At 43.2% G+C, this 13994-nt stretch overlaps 2 protein-coding genes across 2 annotated transcripts; one reads left to right on the forward strand and one right to left on the reverse strand.

The window, feature by feature from the left end:
• Positions 1-808: 808 nt before the first annotated feature.
• Positions 809-7859, forward strand: LOC139214456 (Krueppel-like factor 9). The gene is made up of 2 exons (XM_070845318.1): positions 809-1564; positions 3504-7859. Exons 1-2 carry the CDS (start codon positions 1057-1059, stop codon positions 3746-3748), a joined length of 753 nt encoding a protein of 250 aa, XP_070701419.1. The 5' UTR covers positions 809-1056; the 3' UTR covers positions 3749-7859.
• A 748-nt stretch (positions 7860-8607) lies between these two features.
• On the reverse strand, positions 8608-13922 carry LOC139214102 (procollagen galactosyltransferase 2-like). The gene is made up of 13 exons (XM_070844854.1): positions 13890-13922; positions 13204-13490; positions 12994-13104; positions 12761-12878; positions 12536-12670; positions 12226-12430; positions 11619-11738; positions 11231-11304; positions 11039-11145; positions 10079-10211; positions 9843-9970; positions 9540-9746; positions 8608-9007 (listed from the first exon to the last, which is right to left on the reverse strand). Exons 1-13 carry the CDS (start codon positions 13920-13922, stop codon positions 8737-8739), a joined length of 1929 nt encoding a protein of 642 aa, XP_070700955.1. The 3' UTR covers positions 8608-8736.
• Between the last annotated feature and the right edge of the window lie 72 nt (positions 13923-13994).

Below are 13994 nucleotides of genomic sequence, written 5' to 3' on the forward strand. Positions count from 1 at the left end.
TTAAAAACAGTTGAGAAAGTAGACTTTGTGGATGGGGTGGGGTCTTTTTTTTTTATTTTTTTTTTTATAGTCAAACATCAAGCCACGTTCCTCGGCCTGTGACTAAGCTCACCCAGCCCGCCTCTCATCTCCACCTCACCACGACAAATCCCGCGAAATCACACTAATTCCGCAATAAAGTGCCCCAGAGCTCCACCAATAGGCTGCTCTCCTTCCCCCCATCATTACACAAGCCGCCTGCTGCCTGTCTGCCACCTCCTCTCCACGGTGCACCCGCCGCCGCGGTCCACGCCCGAGCTGCGACGTCAGTCCCTGCGTGTAGCCGGCTGACGCTGCTTTCAAGAGCAGAGGAAAAAATGGGTTTTAAGCTTCTCTTCATAACCCCCAACTTTCAGCTCATGCAAGAGTACAATTAGTGTAGCTTGTAACGCTAATTCTGTTAATGCATGCTAAATATGTCAAACAAGTTCACCGTTTTAGAGATAGTGTAATGAAATACGCTTGGAGAAATAATACAGGTGTTGGTATAGTGGTGGTTTGTGTGTGTGGTTATTATTACGATTTGTGTGATTTGCTTTGGGCGTGTAAGTTAAAATAACCCACTTATCACAGCGGTATTTAGTAACAGCAGGGACCAGACAAACGCACCATGCGGCCTGTGCAAGAGATGTAACAGACATAAACACCTCCGCGGTGTTTTTTAACCGACGGGCCATGAACGCCTCTGTAGCCCGGACCAGGGGGCGTAGGTTTGACCGGCTTCTCTGAGGCTCAGACACAATGAACCGTCAGACGGCGAGAGGCACGCATGTCGGCCCGGAGGCTCTGGCACACTTTTAGCACAGTATTTTTCTCAATTGTGCCTTTTCTTTAATTTATTTAGTGATTTTCGAACTAATGGTACACTGTATGGCGGTAACGAGGCTCAGCTGGACACGGTTGGTTCGTCGAGTTTGATGAAAACGAGGTCGGGACCAGACAACCGTTAGCCCCTCCTGGCGGATTTTTTTCGTTATTTTTTCCCCCTCTAAAGCCAACAAAACACGGCAGATAACAATGTCGTTGACTGCTTCGTCTGATTACTTCGCTGCCGAGTGTCTGGTGTCGATATCCAGCGGTCCTGTCCTGCACAGACCCACCCCGGTCGCCCCCGCCAGCCAGCCGGCCACGGTGGGCCTGGTCCCCGGGGAGCCCGACGGGTCGAGCGAGGATAGGGAAGTGCGGGAGACGCTGAGGCTGGAGGGGGCGAACATGATGGCGGTGGCCGGTATCCTCACCGACCTGCACGGCAAGTTCCGCCCCATGTCGGCCTACTCGGAGAGCAGCAACTCCTCGTGTGGTGGGGAGAGCGGTTACACCACGTTGTCCGACCCGACCACCCCTACCATGACCCCCTCCGCCACCCCGGTCCCCGGACAGCAGCAGCAGCAGCTGAGGGGGGGAGGAGGCTGCGGCGTGGGGCCCCCGCGCTCCCCGGTGAAGCGACACCAGTGCACTTTTGACGGATGCGACAGAGTTTACGGGAAATCGTCCCACCTGAAGGCACACATCCGCACACACACAGGTATGGAGACAATAGTTTGGTTACATCAGCAGCCCACATGTTGTGTACACCCACACACACACTTCTCACCCCTGCCTGCAAACTTTGTCCACAGCTGCTTTGTCAGTGACATGCACGTCCACGGTGCTACTGCCATTTATTAGACAAATATGGGAAGTGCTGGACTTGATGGGATTAGTTGGCTAATAGTTTCGCGGTGGTGGCGGTGTTTCCCCTGTTACCCCCAACCTGGTACAATAACGTGGTCAAACAAAGAGGGTAAGGCTGAAAAACTCCCCTTCGGAGACTCTGACAAAGAAGTAAACTAACAAAAGAACTGGGCTGGACGTTAAAACCGGTGACGAAGGTCTTCCTCCCGACTGGATTTGCATATGAAATGAACGTAAGATGAAACCTTAACGTCGAGTACAGAGGGTTCACCGTCGGTCGCAGCCTCTCCTGTTAATCGTGGCAGCAGCCTCAGCTTGTTTTGGCTGTTTTGTTTGTTTTCTAGTGTTTCTGTGGGCACCACCTCCTCTTTCTAACGAGGGGAGATCTGCTTTTACCCTCCTCAAAGTTTAAGTAAATATTGACGAAACGTTTGAGGAGCTGCAGAAGGAGGAGCGTCCGATAATGGACCCCCCCTACGTCTGATTATGCACTCATTTTCATTACTTGGGTGTTTTTGCTGACGGGGTAATAGTTTATCGCCGGTGTGTTGCCACGGTGCAAAAAGCCAGATGTGGTCGCAGGCAGACCCACTTGTCGGAATGATGGCGGCTCTCCACCGCCGAGTTAAAATGTGCACGTAATTTTTTCACAAAATGAGGAGAATTGGTGCGTTCAGGGTCACTGAGCAGGCGCAAACGGATTAAGGACAGGAAACGGCCCCAAAGAAACGGTGGTGGGAACGCCCACAAAGAGTTCTGCAACAACAACGTGGCCTGGTTTTGTGATCTTGAAAATGGCTCCGAGCATCCTGCCCGCTTATCCCGGTTTTACTCATGTTGCCTGCAGGGGATTAAGGCTAGTGGTAGCTTAGAAAGATTAATCTGGGGAATCTAAATCCTCGATATGTTTTGTCACGTATTTAACTGTGCAGAGATGCATATTGTCTCCTGCACCACAAGTGATACAGGCAGTAGATTTGCTTCATTAGTTTGGTGTAATAATATACTTTGTTAAAACTTAAACAAAGACGGTGTTCTGCTCTTTCTTGTTATTGTTTTAAAAGCATTTAATTTTATAGGAACTACTTTCAACAAAACACCATAAAATGCTGCACAGAGCCTCAGACCGTGTCTCTGAAATGCTAAAATTAAATTGTATTAATCTAGGAACAGTGAAGTGCTGTACTTGGTTATGTATTTAGGGTATGGTGCATTATATGATTTTAAAAAAAAGGTGAAATTACTCATATTAGAGGAGAAATGATTCTATGATTAGTCAGACCACAGATAATTAATCTGCAACTACTGACCAATCACTCCCTAGTTCCAATTTTTGGATATGCGGTGTATCTTTGTAACATGATGGTAAACTGTTGAGTATTTGGGGTTTTGCACTGCTGGTGGGACAAAACCAACTATTTAAAGATGTCACCTTGGCGTTTAGGAAATTGCAAGGTGCATTTGTTCTTAATCTTCTGACATGTTTAAGACCAAATCGTTAATCAGTTAATCTAAAAAGTCTGTGGGTTAATCAGTAATTGAAAAAAAACTATACATATTAACCGATTTTACTGCTTTACTGTACAGAATGTGGCACTGGGTGAAATCAGTGTGTCCTCCCCAAGTGTTCACAACACACTTCAGTCATCAAAACAACCGCTGCGTGCTTGTAGTGTAACCTGACTCTGAAGTGTAACCCTGCTGACTCTTCAGTTAGACAGTGAATGTCTTAATGGTAAATGATTCAGTGCTAAATGGTTCTTCTTCTCTTCCCTGCCTCCACGCTGCAGGTGAGAGGCCCTTCCCCTGCACCTGGCCCGACTGTGACAAGAAGTTCGCCCGCTCCGATGAGCTCGCCCGCCACACCCGCACTCACACGGGGGAGAAGCGCTTCCTGTGCCCGCTCTGCGATAAGCGCTTCATGCGCAGCGACCACCTGATCAAGCACGCTCGCCGTCATCCCGACTTCCAGCCTTCCATGTTGGGACGCAACAAGGGCACTTCCTCCTGTTCCAGCCCGGCCATGCAGCATTAGGATGGTTCGGGTTTCCTGGCAGGAGCACAGAAGGTCACGGTGGTTTCAAGTTAACCAGCTACAATCAGATCCACTGATTAGGGTTTAGCATTGCTGTGTTGTACTCTAAAAATGTGCACAGAACACACGTACACAAGCAAACACACACACAAACACACACACACACACACACAGACACACAGCTGGAGGTGAGAGAGAAGTCCATCTCTCCATCCACACAGATGAGTCATGTGACCACTATCCACTTGCTCAACATAACCAGGGTTGGGTGCATCGAGAATGCTCCAAATCTATATGAACTGCAGGTTCGATAAGAAATGTGCTTTTCGATTCCACTGATGGTTTCCTGAATGCAGAGTTTGGACCTACCGCACTTCAGTTACATTGCCGGTTACGCGTGTATCGAAGCACGCGTGTAGTGTTTACAACACGACAGGCTGAAGGTAGCATTCAAAAGTGTGGCTACGCTTCACAAAAGACAGTGATGACGCAGTGAAATGTAATCACTGCATGAAAATAAAGTCTGTCTAGTACGATAACACATTTACTACAGAATCATGTACAAATGCAGCATTTTTGATGTAATTAAACAGTGAAACCTTTTTTATATGTCAAAAAATCTGATTGGAATGTCTGTTTTTGGTTAATCCAGTGAATTAAATAATGGAAAAATTAAGGTACTTCATCCCATTGGTGAAAAAACAACAACTGTAAAACCAATTATACCATAAATCCTTCTCACTGATTTGCAATATTGCCCAATACAAAAATATTATCAGGCTTTAGTGTCTCCCAAAGTAAAAAAAAAAGTTAAATTATTTTTTAATATAATTTTTCCTTTTTTAACCAAATACAAATCACAAAACGTATGGCAGCCTAATCCCCATGAAACTAAATGTGTGTATGTTTTGCTTTCAGCACACTCTTTCTTTTCTCAGTCAGGATTCGATTAGAACGGGAATCATTAAGCAGATTTAAATCGATTTGAAATAAACCCAACCCTAAAAATAACCTAATTTCCTCAAACTGAAACACTTTCACAAATTGCAGGGATTTTTTTCACATTTTCTGTAAAAATCTGCACATTCATCATCATCCTCCTCATCATCATCAGCCAAAACTCCTCTATTTCCTTGTGGTTGATTTGTAGGTTGTTGTTGTGCTCTTCAGTACCATTTTTTTCAAAAGTAGCACAATATTGTGATGTTAGGTAGCGAGGCAGTGACTAGAGGTCTTTTTATTAGCCTTTTTGTTTTTTAGCTTTGCTGATTCCACATAAAAGTTTTAGTGGTGACACATTCCTTCGTTTTTATTGCATTAGTAACCATCATTGAGGTGATTTTTGTCAATATTTTTTCTTGTATATCCAATTTAATTATAGATCAAATATTAATTTTGCCAGAAAGTGGATCAAACTTCACTGTAGAAGAGCTGTTTGCACGTCATCCTTAAGTCTAGTTATCATCCATGAAATGATGACACATAATACACAGTAGTATTATGTCTAATACTGATGCAAATGTATATAAGCTTTAAGCTTTTAATGTAGGAGACTGGTAATGCTACTAGCAAGAGAATTAATACATGTGATGAATTGTAGTCCTTATATTAGGGGTAACAGTATACGCTTGATAGGATGGCATTGCCTGTGAGTGTCGATGTGTATGTGTTTTTATTTACATTTTTGTTAGCGACAGAACTGGGGAAAGTGTGTATGAGATGGTATCAAAAGATTTTTGGGGGGGTGACAAGGACGAGAGTTGAGTTTGACTCTCAGGCTGCTGCCTTCAAAAGTTTTTTTTTTTACACGACCAGCAGCAGATAAAACTGAGTCTTCAGTATAAAAACTATCACAGTAAATGAAACCCGGTCAGCCCGCTCCCCTCCAGGACAGCTAATCAACTGTTTTGGGGGCATTTTGACTTGTCAAAGCAGCAAAAGCACACGTGCAACTAATAAAGTTGATGGTGGTGCTGTTCTATGAAGGCGTGCCATTGAACCAGCATGTAGCCGTGAATAATGTTGTTGGTTATGTGTTGTTGTGTTTGAGGAGTCAAAATGTCCGCTGTGATGAAGAAATGTTGCTATGTTGGAAAAATGAGGATTTGCTGTTTAGTACGTTTTGAGAAAACTGGCATCAAATATTCCAAAATAATCCTCATCAATTTCAGGAATAATCTCTCCACCAAGATAAAGAATAAAGCAAAACTCAAGCAACTGAGATATTTAAAATCTATTCGAATACACACAGTGTCCAGGTCTGATTTTTAGAGAGGTTGAATCTTCTTTTTTTTTTTTTTTCTTCTTCTTCTCCTTCTTTTCTGTGTTCCACACTGTTTGTCCAGCTCATGGACGTATTGTTTTATCTCAGAGAACAACACTTCTTCAGGAAAATCTGAACGCCTTAAACTACGTCATAACTACTTTGCACCATGTTTACAGTTGAATCATTGTATAGGTAGATATGCTCTCTCCTGGGCTCATTACAGTTACTCATTATGCAATATGGCACTTTTTTTCTTCGAGGTGTATTTTGGCTGATCAGTGTAACGGCTTGCACTGTTACTATGCTTCTTCAAGCAAGCACTGTGGAACTTTGCTAGTGTGTTGATAACCAATGGTTTGTAAAACTGCCTTTTTGTCCAAGTGCTTTAGAGAGTGTGATAAAAGAACTGGTTAGTTGTTCTTATTTCTTGTTTATTTTTTTTTTATTTTTAGTGTTTGCTTAGTCATCCAGGCCATCTCTTGTTGTGGATTTGTTTTTGTTTTTTATTTTCCTGAATGGAACGCGCTTAATTTGTGCTTCCAGATAAGTTGACTTCCTGATTCATCTGTCAAACCATCTACAAATACCATTTCACTGTTTATCTCATTTGAATGGGAACTGTACTCACTGAAGCGAATGCAATGCTTTGAGAGTTTTGTACACATTTCTTCCTCAGAGGTTCGACCTGTTGACAGTTTTTGGTCGCTGCTGGCAGTGACCTCGAACGCACGGACTGTTTTAACAATGGAACACACACAGTATACTTGTTTTCTACGTCTTTAAAAGGACATACTCCCTCCTGTCTCCTCGCAGACGGGAGTGTCTTCTCACACAGACTCTGTTTCAAAGCTATATCACAATAACAACATACCTCACAGATGTTTTTCTTTTTCTTTTTTGCGGCGTCTGTACAAATCCATCCAACCTGTCTTTCAGAAATTCCTATAAAGCCACTCAGCCTTGGATTTCAAGAAATGTGTTTTTATCAGCTAGATGGTCTGGTGTGAACCCTTGTCCTTACCTTTATATGCAACATCACTACTACCTTTGTAGCAGCAGAATTTCCTTTTCCCTGCCTTGATGAACTTCTGTTGTTAAAAGACAGTAAGCAGATGAATCTACTGGAGAAATCCTGCACTAACAGGCCCCGTCTTTAAAGGCCAGCAGGAGTTCTAGTCACCAAGGGAAAGACTCGCTGCTGGCTCGAGCAGAGGCCTAAAAGAATGGGTAGGAAAATGTAAAAAAAAAACAAAAAAAAAAGTACCTGTAGGCTGTCACTTCACTGCAAATTTAAACTGAAAGAGCTCAGTCCAAATCTATTTGTTCATATCACTGAATGTGGCTTGATGACAGACGAGCGTTGTCCACTCTGGATTTAATTTGTGCTGCGCTGCCTCGCTGGCATAAAGAAAGCGCTGATTTCTCTTGTCACCACACTAATTCAGATATGCACATTGTACAGAAACGGATGTTTTTTAAATTGATGCCTAATTTTTACATTAATGTAATTTTTTAAAATCCTCTTATCAAAGCTTTAGTTGAGGTAAACAGGAGGAACTGTGGAACTAAATAATTGCTGCAACAAGCTGTTTTGATATTTATATTCTCAGGTGTCTTCAATTTTGAGCATTGGAGTTTCAATATTTCCTGTTCAACACCTAAAGTACAAGCATGTTTTATTTCTTATGTTATGCTGATTAATTTATTCCAAAAAAAATGTATCATTTGTGTGGTTTAATTATTCTTTTCATAACTCATTTTGTGATATGGAACAGTACTAATATTAAATGGTTCCATTGTTTGCTTGACATGAGAATACCAGTGCTTTTTTTAAAAATAAAAATCCCTAAGTCGATCGCTGTGTTCGTCTTTGTGTTTTTGTGTTTTTGCTCAATAGGGTCTCAATATAAGAACGTTCAGGCCTTAATAACACATGATGTAATACAGGCTATGAGCTTATTTTAAGAGCTGCTGCTATTGTTTAATCCATGTCTCCGTCCTGGGCCGGTCTCTCTCCTGGATGTTGGTTCTGCTCTTGTTTTCTGACCTGCCCCCAAAATTGTGGTTTCCTACATTATATCAGTGTTTTTCTGCCACCATGACAAAAGAAATGTGTTTGGTGTCTTATTATAATATACAACAAAATATTTTTAGGTTGTTTTTATTAAGCTTTTACAAGGAACTTTTCTTGTTGCATGTGGTTTTATGTAGTAAAATTTGGAAAATTATAGGACAAGATAAGCTGCAGAAACGTTTTTCATTTGAGTTTTTGAGAAACTTTTCTCGTTGTGATATCATTTGATGTGTTAAATAACAGGAAACATCCCTCTGTTGTTGGTCGTATGTAGTAACCACAAGAAAATATATCATTTTATAACATGGAAAGGATCTTGTTTGATGAGAAACTACAAACTAAGCGATTATTTTTTGTCATGATTCACATGTAGAAACAACACAAATGCAATTAACAGGTGTATTTCTGAGCTTTTATTACAGTTAGTTTGATATTGTAAAGTCAAATTTTCCACACACACTGTTATCTGCCAGTCTTGGTGCAGGCAGGTGGTCTCGGTGAGTGGAAAACTAGATTACCACCAAATCAAACTGGGATACTGCCCCAGGGGTCACCCAGCTCAGGGGTCCCCAAATCCTCAAACCCAACTGTGGGATAACTGGTTTGTGCCAATCTAATTAAAATTTTGTTTGGCAACATGCACCACCCTCAGAGTTCCTCTCTGTTTCCACTGGCAGAGAGCGGAGCAGGATGAGCAGCCACAGTTTGAGGCCCTGAATCCTGCGGGTCCTGCTCACGCCGGCGTTTGGCTCCGTCTCTGTCCCAGTCTGTCTCCACGGACTCGTCGTCCCAGATGGTGGAGGTCTCTGTGTCGCTGAAGTAGCCGGGCTCTCCGGTGTAGTGTGTGGGGAAGAGCAGCAGAGGCTCCACTGAAAACGCCCTCAGGTCCCTCGGCTCAAAATACTGCAAGTACTCGTCTCTGAGGGGACGGAGAGTTTGACAGGATAACTTTAGACTGAGCACAAAGGCTCCAGCTCAAAGCAAAACATATTTGGAAAATAACTGTACTTAAATACAAAACTGAGATAAATGTATTGACTATTTTTTCATGCCAGTTTATACTTCTGCTCCACTACATGTCACACACTTACATTTAATAAAAGCAGCCTCTAAAACACCATGATTTGTTATAAGTGAAACTACCCAACAGTATTTACTAGCACAACTGAAACAACGAGTCAGCTGATAAATCAATTGACAGAAAATTTGATTGAAGCTCTTTGGATAATTGTTCGGTAATTTTTCATGCATGACTGCATTTTGTACTAATCCTCACTAGTGCGTGAGAAACAATAATCTAATTATATCAAACAACATTTGTCTCAGTGGCCATTTGTCTCTATTAAGTATCTTGTATATTAGATTTCAAATGCAGTTTTAATTCTTTTACTTGAGTAAAAGATCTGAATATTTTCTCCCCTACAGACGTGAATAAAGGAGGTGAGACTGACTTGGGGTGCTTGTTGAACATGACGGGCAGGAACTCATCAACAGGCAGCATTTTGTTCAGGGGTTTTGCCTGCAGGAGCTTCTTGGCTCCGTTCAGGGACAGGACGTAGCCTAAGGTCCAGTAGGAGTAGTCTGGGTGCACGAGGTTACTGACTCCCTTCACCCAGCGCTCTGCCTCCTTCACCTGCAGCCGCTTACGGCCCACATAACTTCATGATGACAAGAAAAGTTAAATTAGACATCAATTTAGGAACGTGATGTATTCAAGTGACGAAAAAATGAACAAACTGCAATAATTCACTAACATGAGGTCCCATTCAAGTCCCACTCTGTGCACGTTCTCCATGATCGACACCAGCCGGCTGCTAAAGCTGGGCTCAAATCTCACATCATCCTCCAGCAGGAGCACCTGCTGCAGTTCCTCCTGCACCACCTTAGGGGGAGACACAGAACAGCAATAAACACTGAACATCTTCCCACCGTCACCCCCCCCCCACCACCACCACACTTTGATTTTAAAGCAGTCTCAGTGAGGTCGTACCTGCTTCCAGATGTTGTAGTGGCTGAGGAAGCAGCCGATCTCCCCTCTGGTCAGCACGCGATCTGAATATGGGTCTTTGTACCCAGGCAGCATGTCGATGCCCATGGCCTGCAGCTGAGAGGAGTTCAAGGCTCTGTGACCAACACAAGGACAAATATCTCCTCACAGTCACAGTCAGCTTTAAGGCATTAAACCCTTTTTTTTCACTGTTTCTATAGAAATAATGCTAAACACACCGATTACAGTAGCTCAGTCAAAGTGTTAGAGGTATTTCAATATTCTGTTTGTGAGTTTTCTAATTCAGGCAATAGTAATAAATTCTTACACTCCGATTAACAACGGTTAGTAGTTTATCATATAGAAAAAAGATTGATGAGAGTGGCAGAAGGACGAGACGACAAATATGAGACAATATTTCTGTTTTAGGCTGCTGCGTACGTCACATGTGCTCCATCTGTCTGTAGTTATTTGTTACTCTACAGATCATAAAAACAGTATAAAACGTGATGAACTGCTATAGAATAAACTAGCAAATAAAGTCATTAAAACATATCACGCAGTTCCTCGTCAGCAGACTGTTGTTTCTCAGACTGAGCTTGATCAGTTGCCACGGAAACGAAGCTGCGTTCTCATCCATGATGAGAGAAAAGCTGGCTGATGAAGACCATGAGATAAGTCAAAAGCTCTAGAACAAGCAGGCATGTGTGCCTTGAATTGTAATTGTTTTGTCAGCTAGTTAAAGTCAACAACCGGCTACAACAGAGATGAATCGTTTTTAATATAATAATCCATGGGATATAAACAACGTTCTTCAGAATAATATCACTACTTTGACTTTTGATTCTTGTCCTGCAGGACCTTTACTTGTATTGGAGTACTGTTACACTGTGGGAATATTGTTTGATTATCTGAATGCTCCCTCCACCACCACAGAATGAGAACTGTTACTGTCCGTCATACGTGCCATCCACGGCTTCTGTCAGCGTCGTGTTGATGCCGAGGACATTCAGAGTACTCAACATCCTTTCCCGTCGGTCTGAGCGGCGCCTCAGGTTGATCAGAAAGATCTAGACGTGGAGGAGAATAAAGTGACCCAAGCAGCACTCCACAACTGGAAAAACATCTCTTTAGTCATTAAAAATGTTTCTGTACCTCATCAAAACCCATCTTTCCTGGTTGTTTGGCCACAGTGTGCACATACTGTGAAGGCTCCATGGTGTATGAAACTGGAAAGTAAGGACATACATTCACATTTCACATGAAGCAGAGTAAACTGGCTTTTCAAGAGAATTTTTTACATCATCTTGACATCTAACTGATGTGAAATTGTCAAAAAAAAAAAAAGGGGGGGGGGAAGGAGGGGAGATGAGAGGCAGTGGGCCTTAACAGAGGAGTGAGGCATGTGTCAGGACTGTGAGAGGACCTACGATGCTCATAGAGACGCAGGAAACAGTGAGCAAAGACTGGAGATACAGAGAGCCGTCACACGGTCAGTTACACAGGCACCTGCATTAAGTGCATAATTAGAGGAAGTGCTTACTGAGTGCCTCCGTCAGTGTGTGGGCAAAACTCTCCTCCTCTTCCTCCAGCGTCTGGTCCGGGTTAAGGGGCACCGGTAAATACCCATAATGCTGCTTGTTGCAGATGTACATCTGAACGCCTGCAGAGGATCAAATGATACGATGCTGTTAAAGTTAATATTCACATGTGCAGTAACTCTGGGATTATATGCATAGAGATTATATCATGTGTTCTACAGTGATGTCTTTATAAGCAAACTGATAATGTCACTACATTTCATATTGTAACATAAGAACTTTTACTTTCATTAAGACTTTTACAGATAAAGGTGTAGTTCAACTATGATGTTAACTAAATTACTATAAGTAAACAAATATGAACTATATAAAAAGACGTTAAAAGTAATAATTTACTATATTTTTAGAGGTAAATAAACAATTTTTGCTTTCTTTTTTGTTTTCACCCTTGTTTGTGTGTGTGTTAGTGAAGCTTTTATATATTAATATTTATATATTTCTAAGTCCTGATAAGGAAAAGACATCACTGTAACAAACACACCTGACCACTGATCAAAATCAAATGGAAAATGCTCTTGTGATCTTGTGGGGGGTCTCGTCAGGTCTGACCTGCTTGTTGTGCAGAGAAAGCGAAGGCCATGATGTCATCTGCATGGTAGGGGTACTGGGGGTGAGGAGGGTAGAAGGCCAACGCTCGGCTGGCCGTGCGCCTCAGGTCCAGCAGGTAGGTGGAGTGCACCATGGGCACTGCAAAGCAGCCCTGACGCTTCCATTTACGGATGGGAATATACTCTGGAGTCCGCCTGTAGTAGCCCTATGCACAGTAGGAGACCCCGCACAATCACTTTTCTGCAGTTTTCAGTGACTATCCAGCACAGGGAATACACTATATTCTGTTTTGCTCTCTAACAAGCCTCACCTGAGGAGTCACACCACACCAGAAGTTGGAATAAAGGCTTTTTGATTCCAGCATGGGTGCTACAACTGTCAGATTCTCTGCTATCATGTCAGACAGCACCTGGCGGTTTGTCAGCATGTTGTCACTGTCCACAAACTGAGCAGCCAAGAAGAAAACATCAATACACGACATACAGAATGCTGAGAAACTCATGTGTTTAAGCCTTATGGTCTTTTACTGTCTCACCAGTATGTAGTCAGTCCAGTGTTGCCTGGCTGCTCTGACCGCTGCCTGCTTTAACTTCATCACATGTGTGAACCGAGAATTGGACCAGTGTTTGGGACCCTGCTCATCTGCATACGAGCTGAAAGAGACCAGAAGATGAGAGGATGTCAGGGTTCTTAGCACTCTGAATACACGATTAAACAGGACGAGTGTGGTCTGTGGAGACACCGTTTGACTGGGTGGCAGTGATTCACCTCGGTTGCTCCGTGGGCCTCCACTCCACTGCGTGGTACAGGTGTTGAACTCCTTTGAGCCACTCCTGAAGCATCGCTGTGCTGTTGTCCACACTGTGGTCTGAGGCTGCCCTGAATACACAAGACTACAACATTACTGAACACTGTCTGCACTCCTGTCTGTCTGTCTGTCTGTCTGTCTGTCTGTCTTTGCAGAATGTGTGACTTTACCAGATGATAGTGCGGTCCTTTGGATAGTCCAGTCTCTCAATGCATCCCAGGAAGTAAGGCAGGCTGTGCTGTGCGTTGCGAGCGAGGATGGTGATCAGCACAGTGGGCCTCAGCAGAGAGGACTCCCCCTGGGCCGGCTGGGGGAGACGGTCAGCCGGCAGCTCCTCTGTGCTGCTGTGCAGGAGCGAGATCTTTCCTGCTAAAATCACAAAATACAATCCCACAAATCCAAGAAGCATATTTCCAACTGGGCTCCTGGGTTTCTCTGCAGCCTCAGACGGGTGCAACTGAGGGAGGGAGACAGACTCTCACACACATGATAACACACACACACACACACACACACACTCAAGCAAACATACACTCACACACACACACAGAAGAGAGAGAGAGAGAGAGAGAGAGAGAGAGAGAGAGAGAGTATTAGAGTATTAGAGTATTAGAAAGGTTTTTCTACTAGAGTGGTCATTGATGTGATTATTATTATTATTAAATCAACAATGTCTAATGTTTCTTATGATCAATTCATTGCTATTTGATTCCATTTTTACATTAATCTTATCACATCAGAGGCACTGGAGAGAGCCAAGCAAAGAGATAACACAAAGACAAAGTCACTATAAATAGTTTTTCCTGCCCTGGCGTTGGTCTGTAAGGCAGCTGCTATTTCTATTTCCCAGTCTGACCGGCTTCATGCGGAACACAAGGAAGAGCGACATTTCCCACCCGGACTACTTACACCGTAGCACGCCGGCAAACCTGAAAACAGAAGTCCCACATGCAGAGACAGC

The sequence above is a fragment of the Pempheris klunzingeri genome, chromosome 15, assembly GCF_042242105.1.
Source record: "Pempheris klunzingeri isolate RE-2024b chromosome 15, fPemKlu1.hap1, whole genome shotgun sequence".
Taxonomy (NCBI): Eukaryota; Metazoa; Chordata; class Actinopteri; order Acropomatiformes; family Pempheridae; genus Pempheris; species Pempheris klunzingeri.

Coding starts and splice junctions, on each gene's coding strand:
- LOC139214456 (XM_070845318.1), top strand. CDS start 1,057: ATGTCGTTGACTGCTTCGTCTGATTACTTCGCTGCCGAGTGTCTGGTG. Junction 1,565..3,503: donor ACACATCCGCACACACACAG/GTATGGAGACAA, acceptor TCCACGCTGCAG/GTGAGAGGCCCTTCCCCTGC.
- LOC139214102 (XM_070844854.1), bottom strand. CDS start 13,922: ATGTCGCTCTTCCTTGTGTTCCGCATGAAGCCG. Junction 9,971..10,078: donor ACTACAACATCTGGAAGCAG/GTACGACCTCAC, acceptor TCTCCCCCTAAG/GTGGTGCAGGAGGAACTGCA. Junction 9,008..9,539: donor ATGTTCAACAAGCACCCCAA/GTCAGTCTCACC, acceptor CCGTCCCCTCAG/AGACGAGTACTTGCAGTATT.